This window comes from Melitaea cinxia, chromosome 21 (genome assembly GCF_905220565.1).
Source record: "Melitaea cinxia chromosome 21, ilMelCinx1.1, whole genome shotgun sequence".
Lineage (NCBI taxonomy): Eukaryota > Metazoa > Arthropoda > Insecta > Lepidoptera > Nymphalidae > Melitaea > Melitaea cinxia.
The window spans coordinates 6774656-6798545 of record NC_059414.1 but is presented as its reverse complement, the minus strand read 5'-3'; the positions used below and the strand labels follow the sequence as shown (position 1 = coordinate 6798545).

The following is a 23890-nucleotide window of genomic DNA, read 5'->3' as shown; positions in this document are numbered from 1 at the left end:
ACAGAAGCCACACAGTAGTGTTATATGTTATATATATACAAGTTCTGAGTGTCCGGAGGCTTTTTCTAATGCGTGCTGTCACATATGTCCACATGCAGAATTTGAGATCTTTAGATCGCGATGATATGATTCAAAAGCGAATTTATAAAATGTCTAAACCTCGCGTCAACACGGCGTTTGCAAAGAGATTTGCCAGATTTCTTCTACCGCACATATATAATAGATTATCGGGACTCTGTGATTTGAGGCACAGCTCTATTAAAGAAGCTAAATCTCAGGTTCATAGGCTCTTGTTATCCTGGGATTACGACAAGTCCGAAGAAATACTTCGTGTTTAGGTAATTGTAGTGGACTGTAATTTTGCTTGCCGTCCGACCCCAAGAGACTAACTATTCGTAGGACTACTGATCCCTCTGACTCTTCTGCTCGAGCTCACTTTTCACACACACACACACACACACACACACACACACACACACACACACACACACACACATACACACAAACACACACACAAACACACAAACACACAAACACACACACAAACACACAAACACACACACAAACACACACACAAACACACAAACACACCCACAAACACACACACAAACACACACACAAACACACACACACATACATACACACACGCGCACACACGCACACACACACGCGCGCGCGCACGCACACACACACACACACACATACACACACAAACACACTCAAATACACACATACTAACGATACACGTAACGTACACACTTCAAGATATAACGGACTGACAACATTCAGTTTAAAGTTAGTCACAAGTTAGTAACATTGCAAATTATTTTTACTTGTAACTTTTGGGTTGAGATTTCTGTAATTTAACTGTCAATCTCATTCCTACCAATATAGTTCTAGTTCTGGCTCACTATAGATACTCGTATGTTTTACCAATTCACGCGCAAATTAAATATATTCTATTGTAATTCAGTTATCAATAGTTAGTTCTAAATATACCTATTATCTTCTTAAGCCGCACTACGCCTGGTAATTATTTATTTGAGTTTTTGAATCCCACGACACAGGCATTGCCTAGTGTGGGATTCACTGTTCTTTTCGTCTAATGTGCATCTTTACAGTTAAATAAACTATTTTTGATTTGATTTGATTTTTTGATATATATATCATTCGATATTTATTTGAAACATAAATCTTATCCTATCTAATTATCTGAACTGGGTTCACGGTTCATAGCATTTACTAATTTTATACAAAGAATAGAGTACCTACATTATATTTTTATCAAATGTCAAAAATAGTAGTTGCATAATTGCATAACCCACTGTTCAAGCGACATCTAGTGGGTAGTGGCGCTTCTAATGTGAAGTTGCCGCTTATCAGCCAATGAGAGGACGACGGGCGGGGGGACCTCGCCTAACTTCATACGACTTTTTTTCTTCGTTCAAATATTTAAATTTGTAACGTTCATCATTTTCTTATTCATTATTCGTTGTAACTTGGTCAGACAATACACGAAATCTTTATCATACGAGTCGTCTTTTATTTCAAAGTAAAAGTAAACGTTAATAGTTTTAATACCGATTGATCTTGAAATCGCATATAATAAAAGCAATCAGAATTACGAATACCCACTGAATTCTATTTTCAATTGAAAAGCAGTGACGTAGCGAGCTCAACTCGCGCCCGGGGCACAATACCTTTTTAAATAATTTTAAAATCATGTAGGTAATATTATGTCCAGCAAAATTTTTATTTTGCGGACCATTTGGCGCCCTTTTGTGAGTGGCGCCCAGGGCACGAGCGTTCTCGCTACGCCACTGTTTTTTTTTGATTTTTCATACGTATACAAAGGAAAAATAAACTGTTATTACGTTAAAGTTAAATTAGGTCCTCAGATTATTGAACTCGTTTAGCGCTTCTTACACTTTATTTATGTATATTTTGTGAACAAAGTTTCGAAAGAGATATCGATAAAAATAGAAACATCAACAAAGCTTAAGCAATTCAAAAAAAAAAAGCAATAATTTGAACTTAATAACTGTTATAACTTTCTTTTGATGATTAACCGTAGCTAATAAAAAATTCGGCGCTGGTAGGTTATGCGGAGTATACCTACTAAAGAAAAAAGTTTTCCATTTCATCAAATAGTTTAATACAAACGGTGTTTTTAATAATATTTAATTTAAGTAATTTTTAATATTTTTCTCAATATATATTTTTACATCATTTGATACTATTAAAATGTACTGGCAATACTCTTCTTTAGTGACATTTACATGTCAATAATAATTGTAGCAAAACCTCTTCCGGTAGTCTAGCGATCGATTGAGGTTGTACAAAATTTAGAATTTTTTTAGTCCAAATTCGCTATGCCATTTTTTTTAATCTAAATTCTTGTAGTTTTTTAAATTGTGTATAAAATAATTAAGAAGAGGTATGTACGTCCTTTTTTACCAATGTTACGTAAAAATGAAAAAACATTAGTTCTTAAAATTTCTTTTTTATGCAATAATTTTATTTATATTTTAAAATTTCAAAAAACTATTGAAGGTTTTGTTTATTATTACATTAAAATTTATTAAATGAAATAATGAATTTTGTGACTTAAAACAAACGGCAAAGGTACTACTTATAATCTCGACTCATTCAGTAGTTAAAATATATCACGTTAGGTATCCAAAGATCAATAATAATTGTTGTATCAAATGATAACATTGTTTTCATCATAATTACTATTTCTTTTTTGTAGTAAATAGAGTTAATGTATAATGTGGATAATATCTTGTTTTAAGGATAATCCTAGGTATATTTTGAGTGTTTCATAATTTTTGTGTCCCCAAAAATATATTAAAATAAAATAATTAAAGGAATAGTATCTCGTATAACAAATTAGAGTAAAAAATGATTTTATTTTTATTTTATAATACTAAACACTATTTCATTTTTGTACTTTCTGTTTTTTTAAACAACTAATGTGCCCATCTCTTTAATTAAATTGTAAAATAAATTGCAAGGCCTAAATTTCTAGTAAGAATATTTTTAAATGTAAAATAAAATATAAAACTAAATTGTTTTTAATTATTTTTGTTCATATATTTTTTATTTATCATGCAGGTAATTAATAAATAAGCATGAGTGGCTCTAAAACCAACCAACCACCCCCACAACAGTTTAAGTAAGTATTAAGCTGATATTCTATGCATGTGAAATTATACCATTTAAAAACTAATTAAAAGTATTAAAAGTTGATGATAGGTAAGGATAGGATAGGATAAGTAGGTGATATATGATACATACATACAAATATATAATACAACTAGCTGGGCTCAGACTTGTCCGCATGGAATTTAACAAAAAAGTTATTGTTCAATTCGCAGAGCTATAAAATAAATAAATTTCTAAAATAAAATTAACCCAAGTTACTTATTACATCAGCTATCTGCTAGTGAAAGTCCCGTCAAAATCATCCAGCCGTTTCAGATATTAGCTGGAACAAACCGACAGACAGAAAAAATTGTAGAAAATATTATTTTGGTATATGTACCATGTATACATTCTATGCATTTATTAAAAAGCGTTTATTTTAATGTAACAAAAAGAACACTTCAGTTTTATGTATTTGTATAGATATATTTTCATATTCTGAATTTTTAAATTCTTTTGATTTTCAATCTATTTTCATCTATAAACTGTAACGAATACAGTCTCATATACATTTACAACTTATCTAGTGCTCCCCACCATTGTCTCTGTAGTATTAACAAAAACCAGTTTTACAAAAAAATGTTTGAACTGCAATGCATATATTCTAAGGGACCAATTGTTGTAGTCTAAATGTAATGCTATATTAAGATTTATAATTAGTTATATTTGCACATATTATTTTTATGTTACTAAATTCCTGTTGGCAAACATTTTGGGTACAGATATCCTAATTATCTAGCAGTATGAAATATACTTTACCACATATTATCATGGACACAAAATTATAATAAAAATCAGTTTAGCCATTTTGGAGGATGTGTACGACTTATGTGCGACCACAAACGCAGTGACACAAAAGCTCTTATATATTATATTTATTATTACTAATACTTTACTTTTTGTTGTTTAGTTTTCTTCAGTCATTTTTATATAAAAAATAAAATTGACTGTGCTATAAAGTATAACACTATAACGTAAACCTAATTTATATCTAAAAATTTTCTTTCATTGACGATTAACTTGATAAGAAAAGTCGTAGTCAAATATCAGTATAAAATATTTATAATATACAGTAAAATACTGTAATTATTATATTATACAAAACCAAGTATTTTACTCTTCATAATGAATACAGTAGTTTATGTGTAACAATTCAATATTGTAATTGACAAGCTTCTAGTAAATAGGCTGTTTCAATTAATATAATAAATTGATACTTGTGTATTAAAACATAGAGTTCAATTTCCTATTTATTTTAGTTAAACTTTGTTAACTATTGTTCCTGTTACTGTTCTTAAAATAATACTCTGTAATTCTGTATTTAATTATTATATAACTGGCTTTTGTTACATGAAGAGAAGTGATTAATAGCCTACATGTAAGAATCAAGTGTATTAAATTTCAATGAGATAATGTTATTGTTTTTTTATCTTTCTCTTGTGTGCTTCAATTCAAATATTTATAGATGTTAGGTGCTATCTAGATTGAAATTTATTGTAAATATAATGGTTAGATGTGTTGAATTTACTTATATATTAAATACTTATTGAATTAAACTTTTGTTCAGTGACTAATGCTAGCTTCTAATGGCGTGTATACAAGGCCGTATGTGAAAAGATATTACTATAAATTTGTTAATTCCTTGTTAGGGGTCGTCCATTAACCCCCTATAACATTACGCTACGACCAATACGTATCGCTGAAATAGGTTGCAAAAATTAGGATAATGTAGGTATTTCTTTTGATAATATATTAATTAACATGAAAATTTATATGCCAACAAAATTGCTGGCAAAAGCTAGATCAAAGGTTTCATGATTAATTTTATCCTAAGGAACCACCGAATTATTACTTATCGTTAGAATATTATTATGACTTGTCTGATGTAATTCTTAGTTTGAGAACCCGATACCGATCGAGATGCGCGATAGCTTTCTTTCACTTCTCTTGATGATATCGTTGATACCAACATTTTTAATCGATAGCAACTCTTATTTGCGGCAATTTTCTCACAGGCAGTGGTATACCATCCTAACAATAACAAATTAAGCTTTAACTTGATATAAAAAAGCAGAAATACACCTCATGAACGTAAAAAAAATTATTACGTGCTTACACCTGGCTACTAAGAAAGGGCTTCAACGCCCATGGTATTTTTAAATTTTCTACATGCTGTGATGTGAATATTTCATTTAATCAAAGAAGTGAATGATTTTTTTTAGAAATTAAGTAAATAATTTAATTAAAAGTATTTGCGGGCAATTTTTGACCGCTTGTTATCAATATGTGATGAACGTAATGATTTTGCAGCAGAATCTTAGATTGTCTAAAGTATTGTGAAAAAAGCTATACCTACGACACTTTAGTTTTCTGAATTTTTGGAATTTTTCCAAACTTCACAAATACACTGCATTTATGAGCAAAAAGTCTCGTGATCTTTGTTCATACGAGTACTCTTGTAAATAGGTAGGTATGTTATTTTTAAGTAGTATTATTGTTTTTTTGTAATGGAAGCTAATAACGTTTCATAATTTATCACTATTATCCAAGAAAATGATAAAATAATTCTTAAAACCAAACAAACACGTAATGCTGACCAAAGACACTCGGAAAGAAAACAGAAAAATATATTTATATAAATGTAAATATTCACACCAAACGGGTATAGGTAGCTCTTAATCATTGATGTTAATAAAACAACCTACTAACCTGATAATTAATAGTAGGTATTTAAAAAAAGAATCTTATCAGTGTATTGATAAATTCTTTTTGAGATTTGCTGGTTAAGGCTACTTGCAAGCTGTTGTTATTTTTTTAAAATCGTTATAGCTATAATATTATATCCCGTTTCTAATATAAATTCATTGCGTCATGTATCCATTGATAATAAAATACAGAACGTACTTTTCAAAACTAGTCAAATCCACGACTCAGCCTGTAACCTCTCACACCATCATCCACTCATCCGGCATAGGCCTCTTTCTCTGTGTAAAAGAAGAATCAAAATAAATCCACTTTATCACCATTTCAGTTCCAAGCCATAACACTTAATTACATAAACTTGTAGTTGTAAAACGTCACGCTACGATAGGGTGGGATCAGTACCCAAATAAAATTATAGCAATTTGATAAGTTTTAAATCTTTGTGATTTGCGATATGTCTAGCTGTCATATTATAATCGATATAATAATACAAATATACCTACTGTAAATTTATCTATATATCATTATAAATTTTTTCAGCTTACTGCCAAAAATTATAAATGGGGGCATCGCTGGAATTATCGGTGTGTCTGTCGTGTTTCCTTTGGACTTGGTGAAGACACGTTTGCAGAATCAGACCGTAGGACCCAATGGCGAACGACAGTATAAAAATATGTAAATAATTACTGTCATTTGAGTATGTTATTTTGATATGATTCTATTGAATTGCTTTATGTTTAAATGTCCCACTGCTGGGCAAAGGCTATCTCCATATGGAATTATTTAAAATAGTTGACGTCTTAAAGACGTCAAGATGTTACTTTACTGCGGGTTAGTATATTATAATTTCGCTACCACGACTAACGGTGGCTATTAAGTATTTTTTTTTCTTTTATATACGACAAGGTCAGCAAACAACTGAACAGCCTGGCCCACCTGATGGTATGAGGTTACCTTAGCCTATATAATCCTGCAACATCGGAAGCATCCCAAGCGTGTTGCTGACCCTACCCCCAACCCTCTCCAGGAGCTCTGGGTAAAGCTTTAGATTAAGAACGATCGAATTTCGGGATTGTGAGGGGAAGGGGGAGAGAGGGTGGAGGACGCTACCCCCGGTACCACTGCCACACTTTGAAACCCCATGGTTATGGAGATATCCATGGTTAAATTTTTGATATTAGAAAAAGAATTTCGCAGCTTTCACACGTTATTTTCACATTTCATACGTTATTTTCACAAGTTATTTTCAAACAGGAGTACGTAAAAATGATCTCCACTCCAAGATGAACAAACGATACAACTTACGGTACTCATGCTCTGTTCCGTAGCTTTCACATGTTATTTTCCCATTTCGCAGATGATTTTAACACTTCACACGTTAATTTAACGTTTTCACGCGGTTTTTTAACAAACGATACAACTGATGTTTAACGACTGAGAAATAGATGCTTTAAAAAAAATGGCGCGCCACTTATCGTTTCGCTCCAGAGCATAATGTTAGCATAAATTCACCATTTTTGTCTAAATAACTGTATACCTATAAAGGTCTAATTTTAAAGTTAGATAAGGTAGGGTTATTTTTGTTTGTAACGAAATTATGCCTATAAACGGTCTAATTTTGAAGTTGATAGGTTAGGGCAATTTTTTTTTATTCATGTCATGTCTATCACTTAAATATATATTTATTTTTACCTATTTATTATCATATAAAATGAACTGAAATATAGAATTTTTTGGTATATAACAGTAAATAAATAAAAATAAAATATATTTAAGTAAAAAACATAACATGAAATAAGGCTGTATGGTCTTAGACCTTTGCCTTTACAGTTATTTAGTAACCATGGAGTTTCGAAGTGTGGCAGTGTTACCTAGTATAGGACTCCTTCCACCCCCCGCCCTCCAACCCTCAAAACCCCCTTATTCGATTGTACTTAATCTAAAGCATAGCCGAGCTCTGGCCACCTTACTCAACCACAGGAACACAACAACTACACACTACTTGAGAGAACAATTATTTTGATGTCATCTTCTGGTTGGTTGAAGTACTTTCCATATGGACTGTTCCATATTTTGACCAGGATATTTCCTGCTGTGCTCCACCTCGATAAAAAAACCGACGGCTTTAGATCATATTTTATATCTTTGTCGCAGGTTGGACTGTTTCAAACAGACATACAGAGCTGAGGGCTACTTCGGAATGTACCGAGGGTCCGCGGTCAACATCATCCTAATTACTCCGGAGAAGGCAATCAAGCTGGCGGCTAATGATCTCTTTCGCTATCATCTCACTCTCCCGGATGGGTACGTATTATATTTAAATGGCGAGATTTTTTTTGGTGTAACATTTTAGAAAAAAAATGTCAAATTAACAAGAAAAAAAAAAGATACTATGATATGTTAAGTTTATTATCGGATCTCAATAACAACAGCTGACTTGAGAATAAATTAGTTGCTATAAACCTAAGTTAATCTGACTTATCGAAATTTAACGCGAATGATACAGCGATAACCGAGTCTAGTATTGTAATTACCAATAAAGAGGTCACGCACTAAACGTCGTTTATAGATAAATTTGTTCGTGATTGCGGGTGTCGCAAAGCGTTTCTTTTTCACTATACGACGTGTCTCTCAATCTATGTAAATATTGTTTATTTATTTGATTCCCAGTCGACGTGTACAATAGACATAAGCAATTTTACATACAATTAAACGCGTAACTAAGTATATTATATGAAAACACACTATACGAACTGTTAGGAGCCTCAAGGCGAGAGTCTTTTTAAAAAAGGAAACAAAATTAATTTTTAAAGCACACGTCTAGCGCGGATGGAAGATGGGAATGAGACTGACTGTGGCGGATAAGTAATAACACCTGCTAAAGGATAGAAATGCTGAATAGGCAGAATAGGAGTGCTCAATAGGGAATAAGGGTAACTAATCAGGGTTATAACACCTCCCCGGGGTAGAATAAACTTCAGGGGCCTGAAGTTTAGGAGATACAAGGTCACACCTTGACTCTAATGCTTGGTGAAGGAATTTCACCCGAAGAGAGTTTGACAGGTTTAATAGGGGAAGGATCTTCTACCGAGGATTTGGGATTCCTATCAGGATTAACGGGATTAGGGGTTATGTCTTGTTCTTGGGTTGGTTGCGAGACGTTAGGGAAGCGATAGGAAAGACGTTGCGATTTAATACATATAAAAATTTTGAACATACAGTAAATACAAATTAAGGAAAATATTAACATTAAAGCTATTGAGTAGTGAGTCCCGTATTTTATAATTTGGTGCTGGTTAATGATTTTATCAGCTTCCTTCGACATAGATTTTAACCTTAAGCTAGTTTCTGAAGTAAAGATATCCAAATTAATATTTTGAAGTTGAATAGGGGGCTCATTACTTATCTCATTTTGGAACTTATCTAAAATACAACAAGGATCTTTTATTAAATTAAAATTAGGACGAGGAACACTTATATTTAATCTTAAACCACTAAATCTAGGAACTAATTTTGTAGTTTTACAAGACGCGACACAATTTTGTGGTACCTTCAAAACACCAGTACCGACTACATCTAATTCCAAAATTTTCTGATTAATACAGTCCATATACACTTTATTGTTCTGGGATTGTATGTATATCCAGTTATCGTCTGAAATGGGCATCCAAATGTCTAATATCCCACTAAGAAAATCGGTTTTGCACTGCACGGGTAGAACATTGATCACTTTTGACAATAATTCACTTTCACAATTCGGATGAGCACTTGTGGGATAAACACTCATTATATAGCAGATGTACTCATTTGCGCTAACTGCTTGGCAATCCGTAAGCGATTCCAGATTACAGTATTCTGTCTTATCTTTGGTCATTGCGATAAACTTATTACTAGGTCTTATAAGACTAAAAGTATTAGGGTTTACATAATCGTGTGGAGTGGGTAACGCTATACTATGAAATAATTCGTATTCCCTTGGGGAAACTAATGGTAATCTTAATACAAATATTATCTTATTATTTAGACTATAGCAAGCTATACTAGATACATTTAATAGTATATGGATATTCCTTAATTCTAAACTTATTGGTAGTTTAACATTAGTTGGTAAGTAGTTGTCGACAAGCTCTTTATATAGTTGTTTCGGAGGTAATATAGCGGGATGCAAAGTATTGTGACTGCTGAACAAGATAGCGTTTGTTATATCCTCCATTTGAAACGACAATGTAAGCAAGGATGCTTCTAAACTAGTCAAGATTGAATCTATATTCGATTTGTAATTTAATTCAACAGAAATTTTGGAGATATTTTTAAGTTTTAAAGAGAGGTTGTTAACGGCTTCATCAAGGCTAGCTTCATTGATTTTTATTTTATGGAGAGTATCGTTAAATTTGGACAAGGTTGTAGTTGTGACCAAGATACTTTCTTTTATCAATGAACTTAGTCTTTTTTCGTTATCTTGGACATTTTGTATTGCGTTATCATATTTTATTGCGTCATCTTCGTTCAAAGTGCCAAATATAGTTTTTGATAAAGTTCCTACGGCACCTATCCAGGCTCTCTTAAATCTTTTACTACCAATTAAATGTGAAATAGAGGAATATGCTGATACAATATCGTTGTATTTTACAGTTAGTGGTTCTAAGGTGTTATGACATTCTAGGTTTGTTATTGTTTCCATCTGGATCTGACTACATAAAAATCGTACCGTACCTAAGATAGAATTAATATTTTCCATATGCGGTTCAATATAAGACATATCGTAAGCGGTAACGATATCTAGATGACCGACGTTAATCTTAAGTTTCCCGATTGGATCAAAGTAAATGCCTGGTCCAGACTTGATTGGACGGGTATACTCTTGAAGAGCATTAGCCATCGTGCTGTAAGGAAAGATAAATTTGTAAATATTATGTTATAGAGTAAAATGGTCTTAATTATAATATTTTATTTTCCAGAATGAGATGTATCCTCGATTTCAGCGTGTTTAACTTCATCATAATGGTGTTTGACATGGCGTCTGTTAATGAGTAGTGAAAGCGTGTGGTCACCATGTATTTTTACTACCTTGAATGGCCCTTTCCATATTGGAGATAAGGCTTTACGTAGCCTTAGATGATTTTTGAGTAAAACGTAATCGCCAACTTTATATTCTACAGGGCGAGTGCGAGTGTCGTAGTATTCTTTAGATGTCGTTTTGGATTTGTGTATAAACTCTAATGCTTTGTCGCGGGTGAATTTTAGGCGATGTTGTAGCATTCTAACGTATTCGGGGTATGTAGCTGTAGATGATTCCTCGTAGACGGATGTTGGAATATGCGGTTTATGTCCGAACAATAATTCGTATGGGGAGTAATGAGTAGTTGAATGGACGGCTGTATTATATGCTAACATGGCTGTGTAAACATACCGAGGCCAGTTGTCCTGGTTGTCATTTATATACGATTTGAGGTACTCCTTTAGGGTAGAATGCGATCTTTCTAACGCACCTTGGGTTTGTGGATGATATGGTGAGGAAAATAAGTGTTTGATTTTCAGAAATTGGCACGTTGTTTGGAATAACTCTGCAGTGAAATTTGTCCCTTGATCAGTAAGTATGTGTTTAGGTATGCCAAACAGAGACACAAAGTGTAAAAGGCACTCGCTTGTCTCTTCGGCGGTGATACTGCGGATTGGGTATGCTAAACTAAATTTTGTTAGGTCGTCCTGCATAGTTAAGATGAATTTTAATTTAGCTGTTCCGGATTCAGGAAGAGGTCCCACAATGTCTATGGATAATCTTTCGAATGGGGAAGTTGAGGTAGATGTTATAACCATCGGTGCTCGGTTTATCTTGCGCAGGGCTTTATTAGATTGACAAGATTGGCATTTTTTGATATAGGATTCAATGTCGGTTCGCATGTTTTTCCAGAAATATCGCTCTTTAATGCGGTTAAGCATCCTGTTGGTTCCAAGATGACCGGCAATAGGTATGTCGTGGTTCTCCTTAAGGATTTTTGGGATTTCGTTTAAGGTTGGATATATTATTTGATCATGATATATGTGAATTCTAATGTTAGTTCCATCAAACAGGTAGCCTAACATGTTATAAATTTTTACGAAGGAATGTCTATCAAAGGGATTTTTGAAGTCAGATATACATATGTCATTTTCAGTTGGATAAGTTATCATTATCTCATCTCGTAAATATTTTAAGGTTTTAAATATATCTGGGTATGAATGATCATCGAAATAGTGAACTTTCGTAAACGCGAAGAGGTAAGTTTTAGTTTCATATTCTAAAGGTAAGCAGGTAAAGGGACTTCTTTCTAATTTCAAAAATTCGCTGCGGGCAGGTTCTGGACAGTTATTAATTATTTCTTGGACGTAGGGCATAGACTCATCCATGTCTACTGAGGTAGGTATTATAATCAATTTTTGGGTGCTCTTAAGCAGGCTATTATTGTGTTCTATTATTTGTGTGTTAAAGGATTTCGCAGGTGATTTTAAGAAATTGTTATATGTTTCATCAGGTAAGTGTAGAGATGCTTGTGATGCGACAGAACTTCCTGCCTCATTTGAAGGTATTGGTAAGGTTTCATGGGTTAAAGAAGGTCCGAGGTTTTCGGCCATGGGAAGAGATGCTTCTTCCGTAATTAAAGATTGAGGTTCTGGATTTAATTCAAGATTTGTTTCGTTGGTTGGTATTGACAACATTTCCGGTATTTGATAATCTGGTTCAGAGTTAGAAGTATTAGGTATAGATGGTGCCTGCCAGCTGGTCGACGGTTGGGGATCAATAATCGGGTTTGGATTCGGTTTAATGGGCGTGGTTGCTTTTTCAATAGCAATAGGAGGAGTTAATGGTACGAAATCCAAATTTCTTTCATCTAAAGGGCTAAATGTTACTTCAGCCCATTCAGCAAGGTCATTATTGCCCATGGGTGGTTCTGGTAAAGGTGTAGGGTCATTAACTAATGGTAACGGATTCTCGTTGGCCCATTCATTTAGCTCGTTATCGCCAATAGAAAGTTCTGGTAGAAGTGTTGGATCGCTATTTGATGGTAATGGGTTCTCGATTTCTGGATATATAGGATTAACGGGATAGCGAGATAAAGCGTCTGCTGCTGAATTAAGCTTGCCCTTCCTATAAACTATTTCGTAGTCAAACTCTTCGAGCTTGAGACGCCATCTTTGTAATTTACTTGAGGGGTCTTTATGATTAAAAAGCCATTTTAAAGGGCGATGATCGGTAACAATTTTAAATCTTTGACCGTAGAGGTACGGTCTGAAAGTTTTGCATCCGAATAAAATAGCCAGTAATTCTTTCTCTGTGGTGCTGTAGTTGCTTTCACTTTTATTTAGAGTTCGGGAAGCGTAGGCGATTGGCCGTTCTTGACCATAGGGACCCTGGGAAAGAACAGCTCCGAGGGCATAGTTTGATGCATCCGTTGTGACCGTAAAAGGTTTAGTGAAATCAGGGTAACAAAGAACAGGAGCTGAAATGAGTTTATTTTTTAGGGTTTCTAATGCCATTTGCTGTTGGTTTTGCCAAACAAAAGGCTGATCTTTCTTCAGGAGACTTGTTAAAGGTTTAGCGGTTTTCGAGAAATCGGGTATGAACCGTCTATAGTAAGATACTAGTCCGAGAAACGATTTAATATCCTTAGGATTCTGTGGAGTGGGGAATTGGAGGACGGCCTTGATTTTATCTGGGTTCGGCCTGACGCCGTCGGCAGAAATGACATGGCCAAGATAGGCGACTTCTCGACGTAAGAACTCGCACTTGTCGGGTTGCAACTTAAGATTAAATTTTCGCATTCTCTGGAAGATCAATTCCAAATTTTGTATATGTGTTCTTATGTCGTGAGAATAGCAAATGACGTCATCAAGGTATATAAAGCAACGTATACCTTGTAGTCCGGAGAGAGCAGAATTCATCAACCTCTGAAAAGTTGAGGGTGCATTTTTTAAGCCAAACGGCATACGGAGAAATTGAAAGTGGCCTTCAGGGACAGTGAATGCTGTTTTGGATTTGTCGTCTTCATTTAACAGGATCTGATGAAAGCCGGATGCGAGGTCTAATGTGGAGAAGTAAGTACTCTGGCCTAATTGATCAAGAATTTCTGTAATTTGGGGAATTGGATAAGTGTCGCCAATTGTTATATCGTTTAATTTCCTATAATCTATAACAACTCTCCATTTTTGGATATTAGACGCATCTAACTTTTTGGGTACAACCCATATTGGGGAAGACCAGGGTGAGTTCGATGGTTCAATAATATTTTGATCTAACATTTTAGTAATTTGATCACGGACTTCAGTTTTATGCACTTCAGGAAACCGGTAAGTTTTAGTATGAATTGGGACGTCTGTGGTTGTTTTTATATCATGTTTTAATGCATTCGTATATGTTAGGTTTTCGCCCGGTAAATGGAAAATGTCGGAATAATCGGAACATAGTTGCATAAGGGCACCCTTTTCTTCTTCATTAAGGTGAGAGACGCGAAGCTGTTTTAGAACTTCTTCTGTACGTTTAGTAGCATTAGAATAAGCATTTATATGGTTAACAGTCGCGGATTGATACCCGTTGGATTCGTAAGGCTCAATAGGGATCAATTTTAGGTTTAAATTAGACTTTAAGGTAATTTCATTCTCGGAAGTGTTAACTACGGATAAATTTATTCTATTATTTTCTTTAACCCGAACTACGCAATTGGCTATTAATAATGAATCGGAGATTTTTTGATCGAGAACTAATCCTTCCTTTAATTCCGGATTTGAAACGGAGCATTCGATAATTTGCTCAGTTCTAGGAGGGATGACATAGGCAGGATCATTGAAATGCAATTTTAACGCCGCCTTCCCGATTTTGAGTATATCTTTATTATAATCTATATTACAATTAAGCGCGTTGAGCATGTCAGAACCAATGATGCCATCATAGGGTAAATGAATTTTATCAATAACATGAAATTTATAAGAAACGTTTGATTTAGCTATTTTTAATTTTAACTGAAAATGACCTCGTGTCAGGATAGGATTTCCTGATGAGTCGATTCCTTTAAGTTGGATAGTTTCTTTTATAAGTTTAGGATGATTTTGCAGACATGAATGTTTAATTAAGCTTACAGAAGATCCTGAGTCGACAAGTAGGGAAAGAGGAATGTCGGATACTAAGGATTCCACGATTACATGTGGTAGGAGCATAATGCTTGGGTCATTAGTGATTTCAAAAATATTGGATTTAGTATTATTATAGCCACTATAAGGTTGGGGCTGGTTATCCGGTTTGTGATTGGGCTCGGAAATGATATTAGCCTGTTGGTCATGTAACGACGCGGGCTTAGAATTATGTTGGATTTGAGAAATTTGACTTCCATGTATCGGAGTCAGGGATTGGTAATTATAATTATTCGATTTAGAGTTAGTATCATGAATGAGGGTATCGGTTTGTGTTCGACTAGGTCCCGCACGATACCGGGACGAGACATTTACTCGTTTTTTGAGTTAAAATCTACGGTGTCGTAGCCCTCTGTGGGACTAGCTGGACTTGTTGGATGACTTGTACCCTCATCGGGGTTATCAGTCAGTAAATGAACACGGTGTTGTGTTCTAGAATTATTTGAATTGAATTTAGACCGTTCATTGTTATATTGTCGTTTGCGACATTGTTCTAGGATGTGACCAGGTGTCTTGCAGTATCTACAGAATATTTCTGGGCCATTGATCGGGGCTTGATTATGATTATTATAATAATTATTAGGTGATTTTGAAATTGATTGGCTTGGAAAGTTGCGATTGAATTTATAATTTTGTTGGTTATTCGAATTTTGATTAAAATTAGATTTAATAATTCTTGGTTTTTGTAATCTCGCGCTAGACTGAGAATTTTTGTAAAGAAACTGTTGAATTTTTTCCTCTGAAATTGCTATATTAACAGCCTCATTAAGAGTTTTTGGGGATTTGCACCGGATTATGTTTGAGATACGTGGTGTTAATCCCATTTGAAAATGATGAAGTGCCAATTCTTCCATGGCTGCTGTTCTCCCTATCATTTCTCTACTTTTGTGACCGTGACTAATTGATATTTCGGTGAGGAGTTGCGATAAACAAGTTTCAACCCTCAACGCGTACTGGCTAACAGGTTCATTTGGGTGCTGTTTGCACTCTTGAAGGTCTGTCAATAAATGAGCGTAATGTTTCCGCTCGCTGAATTGTGTTTTTAAGAATTCTTTGAGTTGTGGCCAATTTAAAAATTCTTTAATCGAACAAGCTACTTGGGCTTTACCTTGTAATTGGCAAAGTATATATTTAAATAATATATCTTTTTGGGGTTCTGTGGCTAGGTCATAGGCGTTACTACAGTTTACCAGAAACGCGTTTAAGGTTTCCCTGGAACCATCGTATGGTTTTATGAATTTTAATAAAGTTGAAAGATCTAATTCTATCTTAGTTCCGGTAGCAATTTTTTTCTTGGACCTAGTAATAGGTCCAGATGGAAGTGATTCTAAAGGAGGAGTACAAGTAGCACCGTCCTGTTCAGTTGTTAAGTATATATCTGGATTTTCTAATTTTGGGCTCGGAGCTCTGCTGGTTGCCATTTTTATTTTTATAATATGTACAGAAATGTCCTTATATTATAATTAACAATAATTATTATAAGCAGTTGATGATTAAAATGACTCGCAATGACCAAATTACAAAAATGAATTCGACTTACAGTAATGCAGCTAGAGCGATAGCGATGCGATTCATTTCCGTTCGTCCCACGCGTCGTCTTGCGTATCGTATTTCTTCCGAGCGTTGCTTCGACCGGTTATCAGTTATTGCGTCGATAGGTCACAGGTTCTTGTTGCATGCGTTTTGTTGCATAAGGTGTACACTGATGATTTATATTTATGATAGGGGTTAAACTTCACAAAATCGGGGTTGTCACACAATTTTAGCGTCCTTGGAACTCGTTCAACTCGCGCACTTTTGATATATGAATTCAATATTGAATTTTATTTAGACTTTAAAATGGAGAGACGTTTTTCCTGGGACCTTTCAGATCCCTTTTCCGCTGCCACCAATGTTAGGAGCCTCAAGGCGAGAGTCTTTTTAAAAAAGGAAACAAAATTAATTTTTAAAGCACACGTCTAGCGCGGATGGAAGATGGGAATGAGACTGACTGTGGCGGATAAGTAATAACACCTGCTAAAGGATAGAAATGCTGAATAGGCAGAATAGGAGTGCTCAATAGGGAATAAGGGTAACTAATCAGGGTTATAACAGAACACCTTTCATACTTATAGACGCAACATTCATAAAAATAATATACTTGTAGCCTTTGCTTTTTTACCCCGAAACTTTCTCAAAAAGAAAAACGGAACTTCTAAGGTTACAATCAGCATTGTAAACAGTTCGTTGACTACGTTCGTCAGTATGATTGTCGTGCCGCGAATGGCTACTTTGGCTACTTTATGAGGCTCATGTTCTTAAGAGGTATTCGTTAATTGAATAATACGTATGCAACTGTAATTTCTTATAAAACCTTGTCCTAACAATAATTAACAAAAAAAAAAAAACGATTTGGTGCTGTCGTTCTGAAGTTATGCGCAGATACATTTCGGCGATTTTTTTTTGTGGGTATAGATTAGATATAAATAGAAAAATGAAATTCATTTAAAAAAATCCATATCACAATTATATACTCATTATACCTACGATACTCTGGTAAATGACTTTTAAAACATAAAAAGTGAGTATTACTTAATTTCAAATGTTGATAAGACCTCGGTGACGAATACTCACAGTTATAATTGTTTTGTACATAGAATGTGATATATATAACATAATACTGAAAGTGTGTAATTAAAATTTGACACAAGAGTTGTAATTTTTTTTTTTGATTTTTTGAGTTGTTTTTTTACTTCATGCAAAGAAGAATGCAAAACCTATTTCCATATAATTAATTATACTAATAATATAAAATATATAGTTTGGTGAGGATGAATGGATTGCTGCTTACTCTGTAACAAAGAAATTGCTGGACTAATTGTAATGATACTCGGTACATAAATGGAGGTCCAGAATAACACAGGCTACTTTTTATCCTGACATTCCCAGATGGTCAAAAATAAATTGGTGAAACCGCTATATGTAGCTAACTATACGTATTTCTAAGCTCGCTTTTAATTTTCGTAACTATATAAAGTATGAGATCTTTTAAAATGTACATAGGTACGTATTTTCTCTTTATAATACCATATTTCAAACTTCATTTATTCTAATTTAATCCATTCAATTAGAACTTATTTAACTTGTTATAATTTTGTTAATGAATGATAAACGATTAGGTATGTAAAATCCTGCACTTATCTGACAAATAGGATAGGAATAAAATTATTTTACAACCAGTTTTTGAAGTACTAATAAAGTTGCTATGTGGTGGTCTAACAGTATATTAATAAAACCCAGTTTTTATATATTTCTATATTACCCTACTAACTAAAGTTTTAAATATGTCAAATAAAAATATTTAAGAACATAAAAAAGCATTCCACTAGTTATGGCTTTAGGCTGAGGAACACCCACACAATACAGGCCGTCTCAAGGAACACTGCCTTTTGAATCCCTTCGTATTAGTATTATTACAAGTATAAATAAATCGTGGAAAGCAGTAGTCTCTGCCTACCCCTACGGGAAAGAGGCGTGATTATATGTATGTATGTATGTATAAATAAATCTTACATAAGAATAGACTCCCGTCAAGTTTTCATTTTATTATACAATCACGTTGCATCATCTTTCAATTGATATGATTGATAGCAACAAGTGCTTAGGAATCTTAAATCATTGTATCTACCCAAATAAACTATAAGTTTTAACTTCGTTGCACATTTAAGTGTTTTTTTTTTTTTTTTGTATAACGACTTGAAATTTTGAAAAGAGTACCAGTTTTTTCTTCCGATTTTTTTTCTCCTCCGCCAACACTAGGGACATTGGGTTAAGTGTTGTTAATATTTGATAAAGCCAATAACATTAGAAAGGCGATGTCTATCAAGACACTAGAGATTAGAGCAAAATAATAAGTAGATACTGTTATTTACTGCTAACACTGGGTGCACTACCTAAGTTTGTTTGTTTTTTCGGTATTTTTGTGATAAGTAAACTGTTTGGTGTGTTTTGCTTTAAATTTTTTGTTTTGGTTTAAAAAATTTCTTCCAATGTAAATTAAAATATTATTTATATGTTTTGTTTATCTATTTAGCACATATACTCATTATAAACTGCAGGTAAACTGGTGTTCGTAGTAACGTCTAAAACTGAAAATCTAAATCTGAGTGCGCAATCATTATGTAAAACAGATCACTACCAATAGTGCGACAGATGTGTGCGGGCGCGTTGGCCGGTGCTTGTCAAATCGTCATAACAACTCCTATGGAGTTGCTCAAGATTCAGATGCAGGACGCGGGTAGAGTCGCGGCCCAGGCTAAAGCAGGTGAGACTGATAGCTTTTATTGATTTTATTACCACAGGGTTAGGGCACAGCTGGATATATATAACCTGGTCAAAATCACATTGTCACATTTACATGCATATAAAAATTTTAATATGAAAATAACTTGTTTATGTAATATGGCGAAAGTAATTACAAGTGACTGTTTAAGTCACTCGTGAATACCTTTCGGCGACTTTTTAACTGACGTAGAGCTGTTGCGTCTCGCACCTACACTATACGATATAGCGCTATAGCTTACATTTACATTATGAGTAGTGATAGTAGTACTAGTGGATACATAACTGAGGTAGGGCTCGGCAGGAAATTTCCTGCCCAAAATATGAAGCAACCCGACTGTGGTAGTACATCGACATTGCAGAAAATCACAGCTAAATAATACTGTTTTCAAGCAGTATTATTTAGCTGTGAAGCAGGAACACAAGTTCCTGTTGGTGATTAAGGTGACTAGAGCTCCTGGGGGGAATTGGGAATAGGGTCGGCAACGCGCTTGCGATGCTTCTGGTAGGTTTATAAGTTACGGTAACTACTTACCATCAGGTGACTCACACGCTTGTTTGCCGACCTAGTTATATAAAATTAAGAGTGTAAAATTAATTATTTTTGTATATTTTGCAGAGGGCCGTAAGTTCGAACGTATAACAGCGATGCAGTTGACTCGTAGACTGTTGAGTGAGCGCGGTATATTCGGTCTATACAAGGGAGTAACGGCCACTGCGGCTAGGGACGTGTCGTTTAGTGTTGTCTATTTCCCTCTGTTCGCGACGCTCAACGACCTCGGACCGAGAGAAAATCCCGCCGATCCGCCGCCGTTCTGGTAATTTTTTACTTATTTATTTATATAACACTAGGGCCTAGGGTGTTTAATTGAGGTAGGAAAGGATTAAGGAAATGAATACATTTTGTTATGTTAAATCAAATTACAAATAAATTAAGTTTTTTAAAGCGTATTCGCATACTACTTATACTCGACATTGCGGAATAGCGACCTCTGTCCGTCTATATTTTTTAAACTATAAGTAATCACCAACATATCATATACTAAAACCTTCCCACCATTAAAGAGACGGTAATGTAAAATCCGTCGATTATGAAAGCAAAAGTAACTGTCTGGTCTGTCAAATTGATCAGTCCACCTTTTAAGCTTTCAACCACTAAATCAATTAGGCTTTAAATATTATTCAACTCATCGACCTTTCGACCCATCAAACTTTCAACCAATTAATCACTTCCAGGTGGTCCTTTATGTCCGGTTGCGCGGCGGGCTCTACCGCGGCCCTAGCCGTGAATCCCTTAGACGTCGTCAAGACTCGCATGCAGACCATCACAAAAGGGTCCAACGAACGGCAGTATTCCTCCATCTTGGATTGTGTCACGTGAGTTTCTATAATCTGATACATAATATAAAAACCTTTAAAATTAAGGAAACTTAAATCAATCTCTTTCTCTTAGTAAACGGCTTTAGGGTGGCGGAGGAGGTTCTCAATTTGACTGTTTTTTTTATGTGTATAATTTTTTAACAGGGTGCTTTGATTTTTAATTATTTCTAAGCAGGTGAAATTCTATTTTGTCAAGTGGGTTCTAATAATTTTTATACAAAATTTTATATAAATTTTTCTTCTGCTAATATTCTAATTAAATTTTTAGTACCGAGGCAGGATATTCTTTTGTTTTTACTCCTTGATTAAATTTTTGGTATAATTGCCTCTATAACTTTACGTAATTCTATGCAAAATATATCTATCATTTCATTTATATTATCGCAATTTTTAAATGGATATTCGGTTAAGGATTAAGTTTTCATTAATATTATCGTATTGTCGACTCCGGTGTCGACTTATTACTTGCATTACTAGCATTACTTTTATATTATTTTAATCCTGTCAAGGATATATAATCATTTATTAGTCAACTAATTGTATTGAGGTCGCTAGCAATCAAAATATTTCCACTATCATTTTCTTTGTTCCATTTAATTACTGGTAACTTAAAATCTCTCAATATCAACATCAGCTTTTTCTTGTGTATAATTCTTTCCACATTTTGTATGAAACTCCCAATCTCTCATAGTTCAATGGTGGGGCCTAACAAACCCCCCACATATTGAGATAGTCTTATACAGCCAAAATTACATAAACCTATTCCTCATTACTCGTTTTCCGCGAGTTTACTCTGTAATATTTATACCACTTGGGAACAGCTGTTAGAAGTCCTCCGCCGTCAGACCGGTAAAATTTGTAGTTCCACGATATACACGAAACAACGTCTATCATTTTTAAACTCATTACTAGTTATATTTTTATTTAGCCACGTTTCCGTAAACACCAATAAGTTAAATTTGTACACTTATATTGTAAACTATTTTAAAAGTCACACAGTTCACTAAGTTCACCTTTCACAGATTGCTACACGGGCTAAGTATAAACAAAATTAAAACAAGTTACGAAACGACTTATTAGGAAGACAGTTGTTTATCAATCAGATTCAGATTCCGTGACCTTTCTTTATTTTTAAATACGTTCTCCGCATGTTTTTTCGGACAAGATGAATATTTGTCGTCATATAATTAGATCAAAAATGTCAAACACAGATTTTTTTTGTAAAATATTATTAATAATTTTCTGTCTTTATTTGGATTAATGACTAGCATTGGTGCAAGATAGGACAGATGACTACGCCAAGGCTCTATCATTTAAAACAGTTTATAATAATTTTATTATGTTTTTTCAGGAAAACATTGACACAAGAAGGACCAACGGCTTTCTTCAAAGGCGGCGCTTGTCGAATGATTGTAATCGCACCGCTATTCGGTATCGCTCAAAGTATTTATTATATAGGCTTAGCAGAAAATTACTTAGGCATCAAATAAATAACAACCAATATGACATTAAACTATTTGCCGCCGTTTAATTATTTTATTAATTTCACTCACAAATAGCAATAATTTATTATTTTTTAGACGCACATAGCTCTTCGTTTTTTTTTTTAATTTATGTAAAAGACATTGGATGGCGGCCAAATGCTGTGATTTTTGTTATAATTATTGAGTTTTTGAGATATTCAGTGAGTATTTTTTTTGGAAAAATCAAATAAAATTAATTGATAATACAGAAAATATTGTATCTGTGGTCAATTTATGTATAAAAATAATAGTGCTTAAATAGAAAAAAATATTGTAATATTTTAAATGTGTTGCTCCAAACAGTTTTAGAAATTAACATGTCTCAAAGTTATACGTAACACAAAGATGTTTTAGTACATCTTGAAATCAGCTTAATTCGTTTAGTTTTAATTAGTGAAGTCCTGTTTGTTATAAAAAATGTTCTCATAGTCACGTGTAAATGACTACATGTTAACAGAAATCTTTAAGATTTGTGCTGTGCAAATATTTAACTTATGATTATTTATTTTATTTATGAATTTTGTAGGCAGTTTTCTATATTATTTTTGTATTAAATCTCATTTTATGTGTGAAAACTAATATTTTTTATGATATTTTCTTCCATTGCGATTTTGAATAATAATAATTTTATTAAATAGTAACCAAATTGGCAAGTAGAGCAAACGTCCATTTGTCCAAAAAGTAGAAAGAATTCATCAAAAAGAATTCAAGTCAAAAAAAGACCATCAGCATTTCAAATTGTATAGTGCTTGTTGTATATTGATATTAATTTCTTTTTGTGACAGTAGAGCTATATTGAAAGGTTAAAATTACGTATTATTTAGCTTAAAATTCAATAGTGTATCTATTAAAATATTATTGTTTGATCCACTAAGCATAAACCTATTTCACAACTCACTATAATATTATATTTTATCTAGCTGACTCAGCAAACCTTTTCTTGCCACTAAACGCTATTTAAAAGTAGGAGTTGTTCGTATAGGGTTGAAAATTTAGGGTTGTATGTATTTTTTAATTTTGTATCATAAAAAAATAAAAAATAAATAATTTATCTAAAAATTAAAAAAAATTAGGGGTGGACTACCTAAACCTTATGTATTTTGTACCTTGACATTTAGGGGGATGAAAAATAGATGTTCGATTCTCAGACCTACCCGATATGCACACAAAATTGCATAAGAATCGTTCAAGCCGTTTCGGAGGAGTTAAACTACAAACACCGCTACACGAGAATTTTATATATTAGACTAGATGTATATTTGAAAGTTACAAAATATATTAAAACAATCGTTTAAAAGCCCTATAAGCCTATGTAAACTATTAGGCCACTATATATATATATCCATCACTTTTTCCAAGGTTACGCAGATGTAGCCCTATAATAATTCTTGTAATTACTGTAACACTGTGCCTGTGCCTATATGGTAACACTAAATAAAAAGTTCAATAAAGATTATAATAAAAGATACATTATTGTAATTTTAAGTAGTACTGCTGCTTGTTGATATTATTGGTATATATCACCCGATATATATTTTTTGGTGAATCAAATGTTTTTACGCTTTAGTTCCCAGCTAGCTTTCGTTTCTGATGAT

The 23890-nt window shown here is 33.7% G+C and overlaps 1 protein-coding gene across 1 annotated transcript; it reads left to right on the top strand.

Moving 5' to 3' along the window:
- Positions 1 to 2403: 2403 nt before the first annotated feature.
- Positions 2404 to 22303, top strand: LOC123664052 (mitochondrial glutamate carrier 1-like). Its single transcript, XM_045598670.1, has 8 exons — positions 2404 to 2437; positions 3118 to 3178; positions 6451 to 6585; positions 8065 to 8214; positions 19242 to 19375; positions 20012 to 20210; positions 20629 to 20769; positions 22124 to 22303. Exons 2-8 carry the CDS (start codon positions 3135 to 3137, stop codon positions 22260 to 22262), a joined length of 942 nt encoding a protein of 313 aa, XP_045454626.1. The 5' UTR covers positions 2404 to 2437; positions 3118 to 3134; the 3' UTR covers positions 22263 to 22303.
- The last annotated feature ends 1587 nt before the right edge of the window (positions 22304 to 23890 follow it).